The sequence below is a fragment of the Lagopus leucura genome, unplaced genomic scaffold (assembly GCF_019238085.1).
Source record: "Lagopus leucura isolate 7727_CA_CO unplaced genomic scaffold, USGS_WTPT01 Super-Scaffold_1, whole genome shotgun sequence".
Lineage (NCBI taxonomy): Eukaryota > Metazoa > Chordata > Aves > Galliformes > Phasianidae > Lagopus > Lagopus leucura.
The window spans coordinates 36,919,950-36,940,332 of record NW_024962250.1 but is presented as its reverse complement, the minus strand read 5'-3'; the positions used below and the strand labels follow the sequence as shown (position 1 = coordinate 36,940,332).

The window sequence follows — 20,383 nt, the reverse complement described above, 5'->3', positions numbered from 1 at the left end:
TTTTTTTTTTTTTTTTTTTTTTTTTTTTTTTTTTGGTAAAATCACAGTAATTTGCTGCAGTCCACAGAGCAGACATCGCCTTGGTCAGTGCAAGTAACAGCCACACATTAAACTTTTCACCTCAGTGTTTCCTTCTGGTTAATAAATTATTTGGTATTCATTTAGCAAGGTCTGCTGGGCTTCATCTTCTAACTCTGACAGTGCACTTTAGGAACCATTGAGATCTCTCAGGATGTTTCTTTAGCATATTGTAGTTCATAGAACTGAGAGATTGTGCATCGTTGGAAAAGAAGAAGGGTATTTTAGCTCAAACTAACAATTGATCTGCTAATTTGAATATTCACAATATTTCTGTATTGCACATGCTGAACTTTCCATATGTCGTAAGAGGAATGCTTCCATATCCCAGCAGCTATTAGGGTTCTGTTCCCTGCTGCCATGGGTGAGGCTCATCCTTTCATCTGGCCAAGTTCCGTGTTTCTTCGTAGCCAGCTCTCCAACCCTGAACAGAGCCCTTCCCAATTCTGTGGTGATGGATGGTCCCTGGTGTGCTCCTGGTCTCTGTTACGACTTGTGGTGTGTGACACAGCAGGGACAAGTGGTGGGACAGAACTGAAAAACCCACACTCTTTTAGTATACAGTGCTATCCGCCCTTAATTATAGAACAGACCTCTATTGCTCTGTGGGGACTCCTGGCTAATTAAAACTGAAATAGTTTGATAAGTCTGTCTCGGCATATATCCCTGATACTGTGCTGTTTATTCATGTCAGGTATTTGTAAGACAGTTGACATTTTCTTCCTTAAAGCTCTCTCAAGTAAATTACAGGCGTTTTACTGCTATGACCTTTTCCCTTACATGAACAACTTCTGTTTTGACCATTTTTTGTGTGAATATAATACTAAAACCGATGTAATTGGAGACATACAGTTTTTCTCTTCTGTATAGCTGGGCTATTACCTGTAACGATTCTCTAATACTGGTACTTGTAAGTGATTATCGCTTACCAAACTACTTTAAATTTAAAGAAGAAAGCCAGACTGTTTCACTAAATGGTTGCGGTGAATCACCTTTTCCCTTCTTCTCCCTGAATACTACATTTGCTTTCCTAACACATTCATTTTGTGTCTGAGTCCCAGGGAAATGGCTTGCTCTATTAATACATTTCTGGAGTTTTCTTGTTATGAATAGCCTTTTATGGCTTTAATGTAGTTTTTGAAAATTCCTCCATTATTGATCTAGATATTATCCCAGCAGGAGTCAAAACCACAAGACAATTGTGTGAGGATGATTTCTTACTACAGTAGCATTTTATTCTGAAAGCCTGCTGTGTGGTGTGTGCTTTGATGGATGACCCACTGTTTAAAATGTGTATTAGACGTTGGCTTGCTAATTAAATGCCTTAAGGAGCGCCTGTACCCATTCACTCTCAGTAAATTTGTATATGTGGAATTTCCGTTGTCTTATTTCTTGCATTGCTCTGTTTACTTGTTTCTGTTTTTTGACACCGTAGAGAAAATGGGAGTAATGGCAAAAAAATGGCTTTCTGCTTTCACTAGAGCTTCAGCTCAGGGCAGAGGGGAGAGGATGAGAGCTCTTGGTTTCAGGACTAGGTCTGCCAGACGGGGGATGAGGATAAGAAGAGGCGGTCTGCGCACTGTAGAAGGGAGTGAGAAGAGCACTCATCTGACACTGAGAGATCGGAATTCAGATCCCTCATTCTCCCGAAGGACCATCTCTACATCTCAGAGCTGCACCGTGATTATAAAACTGTGAGGTGCTCTCAGACTGCTCTGTTGAAGTGCCCATGCTTGAGGCGTTTTGCTGGGAGGGAGCAGGTGAGACCCTTCATGGGCAGATGGAAAGGAACAAGTTCTCCTAGTTATTAATGGAAAGAGCAGCCAAGAAGGGAGACGAGGGCTTCTGCCCACCTCCAAGAAATGGTTCCAGAGTCATTATTTTCCATTCTGTTTGTTTGTTTTGTTTTTGTGGGGCTGATATGAATCACTAACAGTATATTTGTTCTGAGGGCCAAGCATTGAATTTGTACTCATAAGGGTTTGGACTTTTTGTTCCAGACAGTGGGATGTGGAGAGAATGAAAATGTTGGTTAATCTAAACCAAAACAGAGTAATTGTTTTCTATTTAATGCGGTAGTTATTACTATTATTTAAAGATTTGAGTTGGAGGACAAATTTGGAAAAAATATTGTTCATGAGAACAAACATTTAAATTCCAAGTATTTTTGAATCTGTTCCAATTACTTTCATCATCTGTCTGGAAGTGCAGCTTTTTCCCATTCACTGTAACTGCTCCTAGCTTACTTGAAAGCAATAGAGGCAGAACCTGGCTCTTTGTGTTTGTAAAGCAAGGCTTGGCATCACGTTCGTTGGAAGGAGAAAGGTTTTCTTCTGCAAGTGTTTGCAGAACACATTCAAGGCCAAATCACAATGTTATTTTCATCTGTGTTCCTGCCCGTGTCATTACCTGTGTCACTCCACACAGAGTGCTCTCCTTGATGTCTTGGAATAAAGTGCTCTGTGTTCAAAACAGAGGTTTTGATGGCACAGAGGAGGAACCTGTTGTGATTTGCACAAAATGAGACCGTTTTGTTCTCATTTATAAACTTTCCTTTAGACCATAAAGTAAATGTTAAAGACCAGATGAATTAAAACTAACAAAAGTAGGCAAGGAAGTTAGGGAATGCATCTCCTAAGCTCTCAGGGATGAGCAATGGGGTCGTGGTGGTACTTTTACCTCTGCAAAACTCCTTTTCTTACCAGCACCATCCCCTTAGCCGTGCTGGCTTCTGCCTTTTCCTCTTCCTCCTGAGTGAAAGGATGTTGCTGATACCTGTTCCTGCCTATCCTGTGCTGTCATTTGTCCAATCTGTGTTTTCATGTAAGCTAGGGGGCCACAAAGCAGCACCAAGGCACTAGAACACCCAAGGCAGTCCTTTGATTGCGTTTTGTGATTAACCCCTTCAAGAAAAAGAAGCTGGTTTCTCTGTTCAGGATGTGGAGAGTGAGGAACGGCCATGTCTGCACCATCAAAGCTGATACGTACCAGATTTATTGCTAGTGCTGTGCTGCAGTGCTCCTAAGGGAAGCTGCCTCTGCCATGCAGTGGCACGGACAAAAGAAAAAAATAATAAGAGAGAGATGTTTTGGGAGAGAGAGGGCAAGGAATTCATTCTAATCCCTCTGAAATTGTTTTCTTACTGAAAATTGTTAGATCTGGATGGACTAAGCCAACTGAGTTACCAAGACAACCTGTCCTGTCATGGAAATGACCATATATCTGTTGATTCAAGAACAACGGAGTGCATGAGTGCTGGGAAGCATTCAGGGCCTAGGATGGAGTCCAGCACTGCTGATGGCTTCAGCCAGCAAGCCGCAGAAGGATGTTTGGAATTGGAGGCAGCATTTAACAACCAGGGATTTGAAGGAAATGATGCTACTGACAGCTCATCAGCTTGGAGCCCTGAGGTACAGTGAACTGTCATTTATTACATATGATGTAAGATTTTGAATGGTACTGGTGGTTTCTATAATTTGGACAGCATCTGGAAAGCTGGAGGCAACTGGCGGGGTGTCTGGGACTTGCTAAAGTGACCATCATTGTGGTCCCCATTGAAAATGGGCATCTTTCCAAGGTAAGAGGGGGCACAAGGGTAGAGAGCTCTTTGGCTTTCCCTTAGTTCTACTCCTTTGTTTTGAAGCCTCAGGAAAACATTAGAATTTAAGACATTGCGAATGTCTGATGACTTAGCAACCTCCTTGGCTCTCACATTCTTCCTGCGTGATGTGTTTGATTTTCTTATTATTTTACCACAAGATTAAATTTCTGGAAAAATATCAGCCTGCATCAGACTTATTGAAAGAACAGCACAAAGGTCACGTCTTCTCCCCGAGTTAAAGGAGACTGCTCTTCAGCTGTGGAAATTAATGCTTCCACACTTGGAGCAACAAGGCTTTAAGAAAAGGGTTCCTTTCCTCAGAGCATGCAACTGGTTAAAGAGATGGAGAGCCACTCCTCAGCTCCCAAGCTCCAGCCTTAAAGGACATTTTGAATAGCATTTTGGTTTGCTGCACAACCAGTCCCACAGAGTACTATACCACGCACAGGAACTCTGAGCTGCGGCAGCTTTGACCTCTCTTCGCTGTGTGCCTGACATGCTGTGTTTGTCTGCTCATCTGAGGCTCATTTCTCCTTTGCATTTGACAAATATTCCCTTGGTACATGTCTGTCGCAGTGTCTCAAATGTCCTCCACTTGAATTTCTTTGGAATACATCTCTTGATTTACTCCTGGTATGTAGATTTTAAAAATGCAAACAGTGATTATAGCATCAGGGGGCACATATCCCCAAGTCCCAGTTTATCTTCTGTGAGCAGCTTCTCATCCAAAGGTATTGTGTGGATTAATGAAAGACTTTTTATTGCAGGAACTAAATGTTCTGACATGCCAGAAATGTTCAAGTGCTATTATGCTCCATTCAAAGCACCTCTCTTTAGAGACAAAAATGATAATTTTATGCCCCTACAGTGGAACCACAAGTACCATTTCAAGCCTCGTCCATAATTAGCTGCTCTCACAGGTTTCCCTAGCAGAAATGGACTTCTTTTACTTAGTGAAATGGATGTTGGCTCTGTCCTGAGTGACTGGGTTACACATACAGTATAACTGGGTTGGCATCACAACAACAGTGCTGGGAGGAGGGAAAAAATAAATTCAGGTGAGGTTCTACACTCCTTGGATTCCAGTTTAACCATTTGTGTAGCCAGTACATTCACAAAACACTCCCGGCCCTAAGCAGAGTTCCAGAAGCCAGTGGCTGTTTTGTTAAGACTTCTGCAGAAAGAAGATTAAGCATCTGAAAGCTTTGTGGGCTGAAAACCCACAGTGAGTGCCAGATAGCACAGATCTCTCTGAAGGCATCAGCCCAAGTGCCACAGTTTGGCATTTCTCTTTTCCTCCCTTCCTCCAATGTAAGCAGTTTTCTTTGCAGTGGATATGGCCACAGCTATTGTAATAGATTCAAGATTTCATAGAATCATAGAGTATCCTGAGTTGGAAGGGACCCATAAGGGCCATCAAGTCCAACTCCTGGCTCCATGCAGCAGGATCACCTCAAATCCAAACCCTGTGTCTGAGTGTGTTGCCCAGATGCTTCTCGAGCTCCAGCAGCTTGAGGCCATGTCCGTTGCCCTGGGAAGCCTGTGCCATGCCCAGTCACCTTCTGGTATGCAATCTGAACCCCCTTGATATCCAGATCCTTTTTAACCATTCTGTGTAAGACTGAATACCTGACCTACAGTCTGCTTTTCAGGCAGCCAGAAGATGGGACACTCAGCCGGGTTGGGGCAGGAAAGTATCTCTTGGCTTTTTCTACCTGTGGGCTTATGATGATGCATGGGTATTCACATCTTCTGCTCAGCCATGTAGATGAAAGCATTTATGCTGCAAGTATAGTTTTCTCTACACTTTGGTAGCAGTTCTCAATTGTGTCTTGATTCCATCTCCTTAACAGCAAATGCACAGATGAAAGTGAGGAGGGATGAACTTGCAAAGAGAAAAGTGAATCAAGTGCAGTTCCATTACATTTCCTTCTTAAATATTATTTCAACAAACAGACAGAAGTAACTTTGACAGCTACATAGCAGCACTTACATCTGCATAACATCACATTCTCTCCTGGCAACCTGGCCTGCCTTGTGTTTTTGCCTTTGAAACCTGCTGCTCATACGGAAAGGCATGTTTACGGGCAAGCAAGTCATTCTGTGTACTGACCAAGAGATGACACTTCTCTCTTTGGCATTGCTATTGCAAGATGTATGACAGCAGATCTCCATCATTGTACAGAAATGGACTTCTGAATCCAGATCTGTGAATCTCTCAAACACCGATACAAATATGAGAAGCTGGAGCTCTGAACATCATGGCAGATGAACCTGAACACTTGAAAAGGAGACTAACAGGAAGTAGATGTCAATTTTGAGATTTGTTTGAGGTCTTGTTTGAGACAGCCTACCCTAGAAACTTCTCAAGGGAATTACATCAGAAGTCTTATGGCCCATCAGCTGTACTCTAAACAATAAGATTCCTATGTTGAGAAGAAGCGTTACTTGAAATGCAATGGAAGATAAATGTTTGAGGAGGAGGGTGACTCAGACTGCTAGTGACAGGCCTTAATTCACCTTCAGGCTATTAACTGGAAATCTTTCCCTAGTACAGTGTATACTCATGTTTAAATACAAATCATTGATCACTATAGCAACCCCTTTATCACTTGAAGCACATTCTAGCTCTGAGATAACGAGCACTTTTGAACAGAAAGGCGCACGCCCACTCATCAAAAGGTAAGGTGAGCATCTGTGTTTTTTATTTTCTTCTATCAAGATGACTCTTGCTTTAAAAGTAGATAAAAGATTGCGCGTGAATTGGTCTGCACACTTTTGTTTTCTGTTTTGAATTTGAATCTGAACATTTTAGTATCCATACTGGACAGAAGGTACAGATGCATCTCTTGGGAGACTTAAAAAATGAATAAAGGATCAATATGTATTTAATCAGAAGGTTTCTCTTGATTATGATTGCTTTAGCTGTGGGAAAAATATTGAGAGATAGAGTAGCATGTAGAAATGGAATTTCCATTCTGCAACAAATTTGGATATTTTGATTTCCCTTTCCATCGAAGTGAACACAATGCTTAAAGGTTTGATTATCCTACAGAACAAAATGCCCAAGAAGTTATCAGGTTTGATTGAAATTTTTTTTTATTTCAGTAATGTAAAATGAATAAATAAGTCCATGTACATACAAGTAATAGGTTGCAACATTTTTAACTAAATGAAACCAGAAGTTTTATTAATGCCTCAAAATAAGTGTGAATGAAATGAAGTAAGAAACCCCAACTTTTGGACTAGTTTTTCCCCTGTGTACAATTTTTTGCTAAATTAGCAGTCTTTTGCTAAACATTTAAATATTGATGAAACTCTTTGTTGGAAATGTTTCAACAAGTGCTGTTGCTTACTAGATTGTATGGGGAATATTACACAGAATCAGGCAATTAACTAGCATTGGCCTCTGAGGAAGAAGTGGGGTCCTTATTTTCCAGAGAAACTGCCTACGTTGCAAGCACAAGTGAGGTCATCAACATTTTTTAAATAGAGTTGGGATCACAGAGGCAGTTGAACTCCAGTGAAGGTTTTTTTTCTTCCTTCTCTTTGCAGGAGGCTGATGAGGTGAACAATGAACCAGCTCATCACAGTGCTCATCAGCCCGTTTGTAAATGCGGTGATCTTGATGTCATTTTCAGTTATAAAGCCTCAAGTCAAAAGCTCGTAGTTACCATCTTGGAGGCCAGGGACATCCCAGACAAAGACCGCAGTGGTGTGAACACTTGGCAAGTGCACACAGTATTGATGCCTAGCAAGAAACAGAGGGGTAAGACAAGTGTTCAGCGAGGACCCATCCCTGTGTTCAAGGATAATATCACCTTTAGTAAGCTGGAGCCACATGAGTTAGGTGGCCATGCTGTCCGTTTCCGCCTCTATGCTGTGCACAAGGTGATTGGAGAGAAGATGATGGGAGAGCAGTTGTTCTACCTGAGCAACATCAGCCAGGAAGGGGAAGTGAAGGTGACGTTGGTCTTGGAGCCAAGGAGCAATTTGACCGTAAGTTTGAGGAAGGAAATCTGGAGTCCATAAAATTGTTCTTTTGGTGAATGGGGATTGGCTGTACTTAATATCTTTAATTCAGGACTGACAGAATGCAAATAGTGGATCTGTCCTGCAATCACTACCACAGTTAGCATTAAGGGAGAGAAGGCAGCATGTCCTTCCTACACAGAGGTGCACATTATTAATAGGCTACACAGAACCTGTAGCTTGAGTCCTGGAATCTCCAAAACTAATTGACTTAATTTCAACAAGAACAGTAGTTCTTGTGCACCATTATGCTGATGGAGCTGTATTACTGCCGATTCGAAGGCTACCTCATTTGGTTTTAACTCCAAGCTTGTGGATCTTTGCACTGAGCAGTTTCCATGTTACCAGAAATACTTACTGATGTTCCTTTGCACGGCAGACTGGAGAGGTAGGTCATGGGAGGAAGAAATGGCTGTGCTGCTTCATAGCCTTCCATGCACATCACAGTTGTATGGCTACGCCAGTCAACTTGTGCAGAGGAGCTCTGACATGATTCACTGCCTACAAGAAGCTCAGTAAGAGGTGCTGCACAGAAAATGAATGAAAGATGATACACTGGGTGAGAAGGGGATAGAGTGTACATTGTGGTTCAAGGAAGGAAATTTAGAAAATATAGTACATGACCAAAAGTAATCCAAACTGTGCAAGGTGCATTTCATCCAAAAGCCATTTTTAAGGAGATTTACTGTGCTTTTAATGCATTGGGATGTATGCTTATCTTGGAGGCTTTGATTTGCACTAGTAATAACATGTTGCACAGAGTTCCTCATCTTTTAAAGAGAAGGTTCAGAGATATGTTTGTGTAAAAGTGATGCTTTCATTCTTTCTGTGCCGTATCGTAATTCATTCTTAGTCACTGCCATTTCATAAGTGTGATCTTACTAAACAAGGCCACAAAATATAAACCAAAGGGAGGGTGGTGGTAAACATTCTGATGAGACTTTCAGTGCTCTTTCCCTGCAGAGTGCAGACTCTCAGCTTAGTCTGTCAGCAATCTCTCACAGTGATAGCGCTTCTTCAACACAGTCCCTGTCGCATGGAGGGGTGCCAGAGCTGCTCGTGGGCTTGTCATACAATGCAACTACGGGGCGGCTGTCAGTGGAGATGATCAAAGGCAGTCATTTCCGAAACCTCGCAATTAATAGGCCACCTGGTAAGTACTTTCACTGCTATTAAATAACACCACGGAGTCAAAATTTGCTTTTTATTTTCTTCCCCTGGATATTCAATTATGTCATTTCCTTACACAGAGTATCTGATTGAAAATTAAAAGCATTGTTTCAAATGTGTGTGCTGGTAAACTTTGCAGTGTAAGTGGATGCAATCATATGAAGACGCAGCTGACAGAACAGTAATATCATAGTGCCTCTTTTATTGCATAGACCTTTACAACATCTGATTATGGCAGAATTGCTGTGACACCCAAAGCACAGGGTAATTCTTAGCAAATTCATACAAAGAAAGGAGCACTTTTCAAGTGATTGTATGTTGCCATGTGATATGCATGTCAGTACAGAAAGGACACTGAAGTGCTGGAGCAGGTCCAAAGAAGGGCAACAAGGCTTGTGACAAACTTGGAGAAGATGCCACATGAGGAGAGACTGAAGGAATTGGGGCTGTTTAGTCTGGGGAAAAGGAGGCTGAGAGGAGACCTTATTGCTCTCTTCGAATACTTGAAAGGTGATTGCAGCAAGAGTGGGGTTGATCTCTTCTCACTGGTGACAGGACAAGGGGAAATGGCCTCAAGTTGTGACAGTATAAGTTTAGGTTGGATATTAGGAAAAACTTCTTTACAGAAAGGGTTGTTAAGCACTGGAATAGGCTCCCCAGGGAGGTGGTTGAGTCACCATCCCTGGATGTGTTTAAAAATGATCTGGATGTGGTGCTCAGGGACATGATTTAGTGGGAGGTTGTTAGTTAGGGTAGTATGGTTAGGTTGTTGTTGGACTTGATGATCATGAAGGTCTTTTCCAACCTGAGCAATTCTATGATTCTCTAATGGTTCTATGCAGAGGCCCTGTTTGGTGCTGTTAGATGGCCCTTTCCAAGGGCTGTACTTTCAGTCTCCTTGCTGTGGGCTGGGCTCTGGGTGACCTGGCTCTTTTGGCCCTTTGGGGATCTTGCCATTCTGAATTCTTCGTAGCCACACAAAAAAGTCTCTTGTAGAAAGAAAAAACAAAGTTTTTCTCCTGTATCTCATCAGTTGAGCTCCCTTCCTCCATAACTCAAAGGAAAAAGTGAAAATTGCATTACAGTAGATTTGGTTAGTGCTGGAGCTGTAGTTAGTACTTTACAAAGTTAGTGGATGGATGGTGCTAATGTCTGTGATACAGATGGGGTCATGCAAACACAGTGGTTTTGGTTTGTGCCTCTCACTCAGGGTTTGAATGGCAGCTCTGTGTTCATCTCATATTGTTCTATTGCCTGCTGGCTGAAACCAGCAGAGAATGGCAATTTGGAGTAGCATTTTTTGTTTGCTGCTGTGTTTGTTTTTTGGGATCTAGTTGTGTGTGTGTCAGAGGTAACAACCTTTGACAGCTTCTTGCACTCACTGCATTTGATGTAGTATCTTCATCTTGCAGAATGCTTAGATTGCTTTTGCAAGATGCTGTGCTGATTGTCCCAGAGCTAGCAAATATTTGTGTAATACTTCAGTTTGCAGACATGAAAGTTTAAGTTTTGACTGAACTGTATCAGTACTTCAGTATACTCCAGAAGTAATCTGACCATGTGGACAGCCAGTCCTTCAAGAATTAAGGGCGAGTCTGTGCAACAGTGAAACACTTGGCCTCAGTCTGTGCAACCCCAGTTAGTTTCATTAGCTGTGACAACATGGTAGATCTCCATGGGATTTACTTGAAGAAATGGTACAGTTTGCATTTGTGTTTTAATAAAAGTTTCAAGTCAGAGTGGTTCTAGCCAATTTAAAGGAAAGGTAGGCTAATTCTACTTTTATTCTTAAATAAAAGTAGTCCCAGTATAGGTCCAAGTTAATTTGCTGTGGTTTTTCTGCTGTATTTTCACACATCTGCCTATGGTCCTCGTCCTTGGACGTGTTCAAGGCCAGGTTGGACGGGGTCCTGGGCAACCTGATCTAAATGTGTATGTTTGGTGGCCCTGCTAGGCAGGGGGGTTGGAACTACATGATCCTTGAGGTCCCTTCCAACCCGGGTGATTCTGTGATTCTGTGATTCTGTGGTCTTGGAGGTTTGTCACATAACTGCCTGAAGGGCAGGATTATGCAGCACTTCTGTTTCTATATCAGGCCCTGCAAAGGTCTTGTATCTAGCTGAGTCAAGAAGCTGTACTGCCCCACACTTTCCCAGCAAATGAAATGCTTGCACTGCAAAGAACTTGAATAATTGGTGTCCAGTTTTCTACCTACAATATAATGATCAAATGACTGGCATTTGTTGGTATTATTCTGAAGAATGTCTTTCCTTATGGGATAACATTGCATGTTGCAGCAAGTTGAGCAACCCTTTAATTCATTGTCTGGGTGCTGGGGAATTGTGTCTGTTCTGGGCCTCTTGGATGGGGTTTGGCAGATAACCGTGTGCACGTAAGTTTGCTATCAGCATGGGTTACCTGCCCTGGTGAGATGTTCCATTCAGCTTTTCAGCTGATGGGCACACAGAAAAACAGTAGGCTGGTTGACAGCATCTTTAAAGCTGATAAGCATTATGTGTATTTATTGATAAGAAGTGAACAGGTCCAGTGAGTGAGGAAAGAAGGCAATCTTTGCAGGAGTTTCTGTTTTAAATTCTGTCTGAATTTTCTGCTTTCTCTGTCTGTGGGGCTTCAGATAAGCCTTGTTAAATCAGTCTGATAAACTAGCCAAAGTCCTCTGTCAGCCACCCAAACTAATATTCCTGACAGTGGAAAAATAACAATTTTTTCCTATCTTTGATATTAAGGCCATCTTGAGTTTGTCCTTTGCATCCGTTCTATACGCAGATCAACTACAGCATTATCAAGCCTGCAGTGTCTCTGTGTTAGGTCTGCTATTAGCTGAAATTCATCAGTTATTACAGAGAGGTTCTGAATCTATCACTATCTGCTCTTACTCAGTGTATTTTTCTGCATTCTGCATTGCACTTCTGTGCCTGCAAAGTGCCCAGCAGCATGATGGATGCGAAGAGGAAGACCCAGTGAAGCAGAAATGGAAAAAAAGCTTAAAAGAAGGAAGAAAGCCAGCTCTTGTCTCACATGCTGGAGTAGCATTTCACTGATAACTCGTGCAGACACTGCAGAGGAGTGCTGTGAGGTCTGATTGTCTGTGTCTGAAACATGCTGCCTGAGTGAGATGCTCAATAGATAGCCCTTGTGTTTTCTCGTATGCATCCTATCTAGAGAATGATTTACTTCTTCAAAGTATCATGGGGTTTTCAGACGTAACAGTGATTCAAGGCATTTAAATACCAAGCTCAAGCTGCTACGGTTGACAGTTATTTATTGTAAGACTGAGAGAGTCTGTGGGCAGAATCCATCTCCGTTTCCACCCCTGCATGCACAGAGCCCATGCAGTACCCTTGTGTGGTCCACTTGTAGCCCAGTGCATTTAGCATTGTCTGCTGCTTACTGCTGCAGCTAATGACAGGAGCATCTTACATTATTGCAAATTCTCCAGTTGTGCTCTTTTCCCACCTGACCCTCTTCTCTGCCACCTGGAGTCTTGCACAGGTGAGCTCAACATTTTCTGCAGTGTGTGTGCATGCTCCCTCGGCATCCTTGCACAGGGGTTTTACTGTGCAGAAGAGGGAGCTGGTGATTCAAGGCGTTACAGACTGCAGAGGTGACAAGTAATTTCTGGAGGGCGAAAGGAGTGCTGGAGTTAGGAGATTGTGCATCTCTCTCCTTTTTTCCTTGGCACATCTTATGGGATGCAGAGGGTTGAACTGAATCAGATATCAAAATCATGGGTGCTTACGTGGGTAATAGCTGGGTTAGGGAACAGCTGGGCAGTTTGCAGGCACTTACATCTTTCAGGCAGTCTTCTCTTCAAATCACATATGTGAAATGTAAGGACAGCTTGGTCAAGGATAAAAATTCAGGCATTATTCTGGGAAACGTGTGGAGCTGCAGGTCTGAGTCCACAGTTCCTAACCATGTGAATACGTCCATTATCACTCTGAGCACTTAAAAGCACTCAGGAGAGTGGTAGCAGCATTGGACTATATGGTAGCAGCACTCCACTGTAAATTGGTAGCATCTGCCAAAAAGCCTCGTGCAGAAAAGCATCTAGAGATTTGTCAAATGTGAGCTGCCCAGGTATTTTAACACTCAGTGACATATGTATCGTTCACCTCATTCTCTTTGGTTCTTGTTCCAGCCATTCACCTGTTTTATCATTTCATAGAGATTTGCATTTTGGTCTTAGAAGACCAAACCCCAGCGTGTTCCTTTAAAGACTATTTATTATAAAGAAAGTAACAAGAGAAGTGTGCAGTGCTGGCAGACACATCTTTAAAAGTCTGTAACTGGTTACAGATTGTTTGCATGTTACAGTAGTAATATGGGATTGTAGTGATCATAGGGGTCATTAGTCAGTGTATAAACACACAGTGGAGAGATGGTCTCTCCCCACATGGTGCTTAACCTTCATCAGCTGCTCTGGGTGCAGCTCTCTTTCCTCTAATCCAGCCTTTGCTTTTTCCTCTTTCACTTTTATGTTGGGGTTTATGTCTGTATGTAATGCGATTTGAGAAGGGCTATTGTAAAAAGATATTCCCTTGTCTAAGAATAGTCCTCCAAGCTTTTTGGCAACTGCAGAATTAATCACACATAATAATTACATTCATACATGATCATTATTATATCAGTAGCATATTAACCCCATTAAGCAAGTACAATAACACTTAACTCTGGGGAAGACAGGAAGGAGAAAGAACAAGCTATGAAATTTCTATTGGGAAGAGGAGAAATTCTTGAAGTGAAAATCTATGTGTGCCTGAGTTCCAGATAAAAACACCAAGGAATACAGAAGATGCTCTGGTAGGAGAATTAGAGTCCTTAGGTGGTATTTCTTGGTCAGATACCAGAGAACTTGAAAGATATTAGTGGTTTTTTTTTTTAATCAACTTATTTGTGAAGAAAGTTATTATCCCAGAGGACTAAGGCAGGTTAATTTCTTTAATTGATGTGACTAAAACCAGGAAACTGAATTTTAAAAATAACCAATGTGTCTGGCACTGAAGAGGGAGCTTGCTTGAGCTCCTAAAGCTTTGTAATTCATGCTCCTATCTCATCACCAATAAGAGGGGGATTTGTACCAGGGTTAGCTGGGGTGCTCTCAGTCCAGAGGGTTCAGTAGAGTTGTTCGGGCAACTATTCAGTGCTGGGTACTTGCCAGTTGGTCAGAGTAAGCTTGTACAAAACCACTTCTGCATCTTCTCATTGTCTGTCCTTGAGTATGTCTTGAATCAGCTTAAGATACACTGAGAAAGCTTTGTTTGGAGCAGTGAAGATGAGGCCAGCTGTATGGAGTCCCAGAAGGATATCTCAATAATGAGCAGCTGGACACTGGTGTGGGAGATGAAGTGTGGATAAATGTAAGGTATGGTGTTGTGAAATTCAGACTTAACATGGGTGGACTCAGAGCCGCTTGGGAGTGAGATATTAGGCTTATAGGAAATGTATTCTGAGGAAAAAAAAAAGTCAAATGTGTATTATATAGAAAAGAAAATGAAAAATCTGTATTTGATTGTAAGTATCCGAGTGCCTGCATAATGAATACCATACACAATTCTGGCTCCCTCCATTCAAGTAGAATATTGGAAGGATTGGAGAGATGCAGTGATGAATGACAGAGATACTCAGGAGCATGGGAACAGCTTCCAGCAAGCTGCAATTGGATAACCTGGACTTCCAGTGGTGCTGCAACAAATGGGAGAAGGGAGAGTATTTGGTGGCAGTCTGTGAAATCCTAAGTGTTGCAAAGGTGAGCTGGCAACAAATATTCATTGTCTCTCCTGATTAAAAAAAATAAACAGTCTTAAAATGAAGTGAGGAGGTAGCAGGCTCTGAGGAGGAGAGTGCTCTTCACACCATGCATACTCACACTGCCGTGTGCCTAACTGCAGGATACTGTGGGTACAACTCTCTTGAGTTCAGCAGGATAAATCCATGAAGAAAAATGGTCTGAGAACCAAAGCAATACAAAGATTGGCTCTGATTAAGGAAGTTCTTGAGTCACAGATCACTGGAGTTTGGGAGAGTGTTTTTGGGAGGATCAGTTTATGCTGTTTCTGTGTAGACTTACTAAGGCAGGTGATATTGGGTGGTCTGACTTGGTACAGCTCTTCTATGTGAGGCACGTGAGACCTGGCACTGAAAATCAAGGCATGTAGTAATGGACTTGTAAGGAGCAGTAGTGAGATTTTAGAGGTAGATGTTCCATAATAATTAAACATCCAGTGATATCTTGCACATGCAGTTATCTGCTGTCACGTTGAATAGTTTCGTATTTCTAAAAGTCTCTGATGGTAATACATTGCTGTATGTAAAGTGAAGATGTTTCTGAACCAGAGGGATACATTTGAAGCTGAGTGTATGGTGATGCCTCTCCTGCTCCCATAGCTGTGAACAAGGAGAAAAATCTTTTCTTCCCCCTCCCAAAATAAGCAGAAGACAAAGCAATTGCTCCCACGGTAGAATTCTGCTAATTCCAAATTTCAGTTGGAGCTGAATGTTTAATGTAAATCAACAGTAACTCCACAGAGCAGCATTTACAGATCTGATGACAGGCTGTATAATAAAGCCGTGCCTGTGGGCACCATTGCTGGAGGTGAGAACAGCCAAACTTAAGCATCCTTACTGCATGCTGCAGCAGAACTACTGCTCCCATTGCTGAGAAGCTGGGCATTCATGATACACTCTAATTTAGAGTTCCCATTCTCTCCAAGGCAGCAGCAATGCATAAAGCATACTGTGCATTGTAAGAAGTGTTGAAAATGCCCTTACTAGAGGTAGCATCCTGAACATCTGGAGAGGTGCCTGTGTTGCACTTCAGGTGCATAAGCACAGAAGCTGCATCTTCTCAGGGTCAGGGAGGTGGCTGCTGGCTCCACAGACAACATGTGTCCTAGCTTGGGGCTGGCTCTGTGAAACCCCTTTGCTGGACCATAAGGGTTGTGTCAGCACTTAGGATCACCCAGGTTCTGAGCTCAGAGGCTGTTTGGAAGCAGCTTTCCTTTCTGAGGGACCTTGCTTGCAGGGAGCCCTACCTCCCGCCCCTCTGCAGCCCTTCCCCTCGCACCAAACAAGCCATTTATGCTGGCAATTCCCTTCCAGGGAACAGTGCTCTCCTTTCTGCTGCCTTTTACATGAAAGGTGTTGCTGGTTCCCCAGTGACTCACGCATTGCAAGGAAGGCTGCCAGATCCCAGCTTCGTGCGGGAGAGCTGCCAGCCACGGCAGAGCAGACCTGAGTGGCAGAGACTCAGTGGGAATGGGGAAAGAAATCTGGCTGCTCAGCAACGTAGTAGGCAGATCTCAGTGCTTGTATAGTAAATAGAGTAGGCCACAAGCTGCCTCTGGCCTAATGTAGATGTTCACAGTGTGGGGCTGGGGAAAAAAAAGCTGGAGTCTGACTCTCCTCCATGCTCTTTCCTGGTACAGCTGCAGTGATCCAGGCTCAATGGTCTCTGCCCCAGGGTGACATCATGGGGAGGTAACGCCATGCACTAATGGAGAGAGCCTTCTGAACTGACAGGTCAGTTGGAGCTAGTGGAAATAACCTGTGCAGCTTTCTCTACTCAGCACAGTATCATAGAATCAAAGACTATTCTGAGCTGGAAGGGAGATCGAGTCCAACCCCTTGCTCCACGGGGGGCCATGCAAAATCCTAACCCTGTGTCTGAGAGCATTGTCCAAATGCTTCTTGAACTCTGACAGCTTGAGGTTATGACTACATATTAGTCTGGATTGCAGCATGCTGGCATGGTTATACTGGTTTTGGAAATGAGTTGAATGAAAAGCTTGCCTGGAGTGAGGCTGGGAGAGTCCTTACTACTCTTTGTGGGGTGTACCCTGCAGTCCACAGTCTGAGAGGTCAGGAGGCTTTGGTTGTTTATTTTCTTTCTAAATATAAATTCAAGCAGGGAGTCAGACCCTTTCATACTGCAGTGTTTTTGTTCCTGGGTCAGTGTTATTAATAATGGTGGAGCTTAGGATAAGTGAAAGCAGAGCTTGCACTGTGCTCCGTGCTCCAAAAGCAGGAGCACATAAATTATAGTTGATTATTCCCCTGAGTTGTCATTATCGGTTAGTTCCCTTGGAAGGATGATGACAGAAATGGGTCATTAGAAGAATCACAGATAAACTGATTGCCTTTGCAGATGAGCTCTCAAGAGGTGTTTTATGGTTGGGGCGCTGTTGACGGAGACAGAGCAGTCTGCATGAGAAGATGTTTGGCCAAACCTCTGGAGTAATACGCAGCGCCAGCCCAAAATGTGTCTGGCTTCTTGCAGTGCTCCTTAATTTAGTGCTTTTCACTCTGGTATTAAATGCAGAGGCACTGATATTTTGTGCACGTGATCACTATTCACTACACTCATCCTAGGGATGAAAGACGACTTGAAAGTAAAAATGATCCATAGCAAGAACTTCCTCAGGTGGATGTGGTGCTAAAATTGGTCTTGGCAAAATGCAGCTTTGTTCCTGCTTCTTCGCAGACTCCTGTTACAATCTCATCCACTCCCAGCTATTAAGAGGTCTGGCTCTTTCTGTCAGAGATAGGTGCCTGAAGAGAAAGCAAGCTCTTTGGTATTTTAAAGGAAGCCTGATCTCTCTTCTCCTTCTGTGCATGACAGAGCTGATGTGAAAGTAAATATACAGTAGAGTGTAAAGTGCTGAGATACCGCAGTAATGAGGCTGTTACTGAATCTGAGCATGTAATTAGATGGAAAATGTTTGCCTTCATAATGAATAGATGCTCTCACACATACATTCCTCAACGAATTGGCAGATTCATGCTTGCTCTAGTTCCACTAATCTCACCATGTGTCCAGGAATGGATTTTTTTTTTGTCAAAACCAACCTAAGGGGAAAGCTTTCTAGCTCAGAGGACCAAAGTGGATCACAAGGAGAGCTAGAAAGTGTTTTCTAATGAGACACCTAAGAAGGTGCTGAAAGGAGCACAATGCAGTGAGGGCAAGCAAGCTACAATCTTAAAATGTAGTTAGTGAGGCAGAATATCAGCTCTGCTTCAGATGTACCAGCTCTGCAAAGTGAATTTCACATGCTAAATATATTATCCACACCTACTCCTTTATTTCTGTTCAGGCTAGCTCAATTCTTTCAGCTGGTAAAATATACCCAGTGGAATAAATCTGAGAAGAGTTAGCAGCCTACTGTTGTCTCTTGCAATGGTTTTGCTCTTGTGTTTACACAGGAATGAATAAAGCTCCTGGTATTAGCTCTGCACAGAGCTTATTCTCCTTCCAGCTTACATGTTCTCACCTTATCCATATGATAAGTGTAGAAGAGCAGCATCAGTACTGCTCAGAGGGGATCTTTCTGAAGAATTATGTAGCAGAATTTGACATGTATGAAGCCTAATTTTCTGATTTTGATTTTGCTTGGTTTAAGTCATCAGCTGTGCAGTGCTCAGTTGTCTTAAAACCAGTTATGTTATTCCCTGCTTGCAGAAGTTGAGGGCGTGGATCCTAGAATTCAGCCGCAAGGAACCAATGTATTCTTTACCTGGAAAATTAGCTGGGACATTCTGGAACAGCATCCTGTGAGATTTAAGCTGTGGCACTTGCTTTTGTGTTGAAACGTACATCATCTCTAGTAGCCACACTGTCTGCTACACTGCTGCTGAACTATGCCGTATGTCTCTTTGGCAGAATTGGCTGTAACTTGGTTGACTCTATAGGGGTCTGCTGAAATGTTTGTGCCTGAAGTTAGGTGTGATGAATCCCACCTGGGCTGACAGTGCTGGCAGTAAGAAGGGAGGATGATAGAAAGGTTTACTGAGATTCCCTCACCCTCAAAAAAGCAGTTCTCAGAGCGTGGTGGGGAAGGGGGTGTGACACCAAGGATGTATCTACAGAAAGATGGAGACATTGGGCAGGGAGCAAAGAGGGTCTCATCTCCATGCCTTCTAGTGTCCCAGCGCTCTCCTCTCTTTCATGCCAGCAGAAATGAGCCTCTTCAGCATTCTGCCTGCACACTGGATTGGTTTGGAAAATGTGCTGAAATTATGTAAGTGTGAGATTTCAATTTTTAAAGAAAATACATTTCGAAATTTAAACAGGGAATTGTCCTACTTACTGCTTGCTTGTGTTGAAAAAGAAGTCTGGCTGAATTTGTAGCTATTTGGAAATTCCCCCCTCACAAATGAGGGTGAATAGAATAGAGAGGAAAAAGAAAACAGCCCTCTACCCCCCATTTATCTTTAATAGTCAGTGCAAAGCAAAGTGACATCTCTACAAGTACTGCAAGACATTGCATCTGGTAGTTAACCTGCTCGGTTTCACCCTGAGTTAGAGCAGAGAGTTCTGTCTTGCAGGTTTTGTTTCTGATGGATCTGAAGTTGTTAGAGAATTCAATCCCTCAGCGTCACCGAAATTGAATATTACTGTGGGAATTAGTCTGCCTCTCAGTGAAGCACCTCTTAGCAAAGCAGCTCGTTCCTTCCCAGCTACAATCAGCAAACTCACACGTCAGAGCTCTGCTTTCTTGTCTAACGAGTAGGTCTTTGTTGGCAAGATCTACTCATCTCCAGTGTTATGCTGGGAGCCAAATTGGCACCGCTAGCTAATGATTGGACTGAACTTTCTCCACAGAAACTCGATAGCTGTACAGCTGTGCATGCTCACAATTTGCTCCTCGATTGTCAGTCTCCTGACAGCTTTTTCAGTGGAACAGTTTGAGGAGCGGAGAGCCTTGCTTTGGAGACACAGAAGTGTTTTCACACCTGAAGTGTAATTTCACACCTTGTGTCGCTCAGCAGATAAGTGCGTAAAATAGCACATCAAATGGGAACGCAAGAGGATAGACATACTGTAGACAAGAGACTGTAGCTTGTTATTTATTTCCTATCTTCAGCACACTCTGAAATAATAATCACTTGCAGAAGCCCGGGCACAGATTTGCAGAGAGGTTAGGAGAGGAGTTTTTCTTGCCAAGCGATCTGCTGCCACTGATTGCAGAGCAAGGCGAAAGATCGCACTGAGCTGGGTCTGTGGAGCAGGGGGAGCACAGGGCTCTGCCTGGGACACAGCATTAGGCAACACGTACCAGATATGGGATCGTTAGCACGGGAGGCAGGAACAGTTTTAAGGGTGAATTTATGGAAATATTGAATTGAATATTGAATACTGAATATTGAATATTGAATATTGAAGGCCACACCTTCCCTATTTCTGCTTATCATTCTTACTCTTTGCATTCACTCAAATAATGAGTAAAATTGACCTTAACAAAAAAAAAAAAAAAAAAAAAGTGAAAATTTGAAACAGGTCCTGAAACCATCATGTGAGATGAAATCATTTCACTCCCTCTTTTTTGGGACCGTTTTTGTGTGCTGTTTCAAATAGTGAAGTTAGAGAGGCTTTTTTTTTTTTTTTTTTTTTTTTTCCAAAGGAAAGTGATGAAGGGGCAAGTGCAGCCAAGGGCAGCCCTGGTAAGACAGCTCCAAAGCTTTGTTGTGAGGGAGAGGAATGAA

At 42.7% G+C, this 20,383-nt stretch overlaps 1 protein-coding gene across 6 annotated transcripts in view; it reads left to right on the top strand.

The window, feature by feature from the left end:
• The window catches only part of SYT16 (synaptotagmin 16), a 58,432-nt gene that overhangs the window by 34,922 nt on the left and 3,127 nt on the right, over positions 1-20,383 (top strand). For 5 of the 6 annotated variants that reach the window (XM_042868027.1, XM_042868035.1, XM_042868044.1 and 2 more), the window contains 3 exons: positions 3,235-3,488; positions 7,235-7,678; positions 8,675-8,864. In XM_042868027.1, the coding sequence (XP_042723961.1) occupies positions 3,235-3,488; positions 7,235-7,678; positions 8,675-8,864 (888 nt within the window). The remainder of the gene's footprint in view (positions 1-3,234; positions 3,489-7,234; positions 7,679-8,674; positions 8,865-20,383) is intronic. The other variant, XM_042868054.1, reaches the window with a different exon arrangement.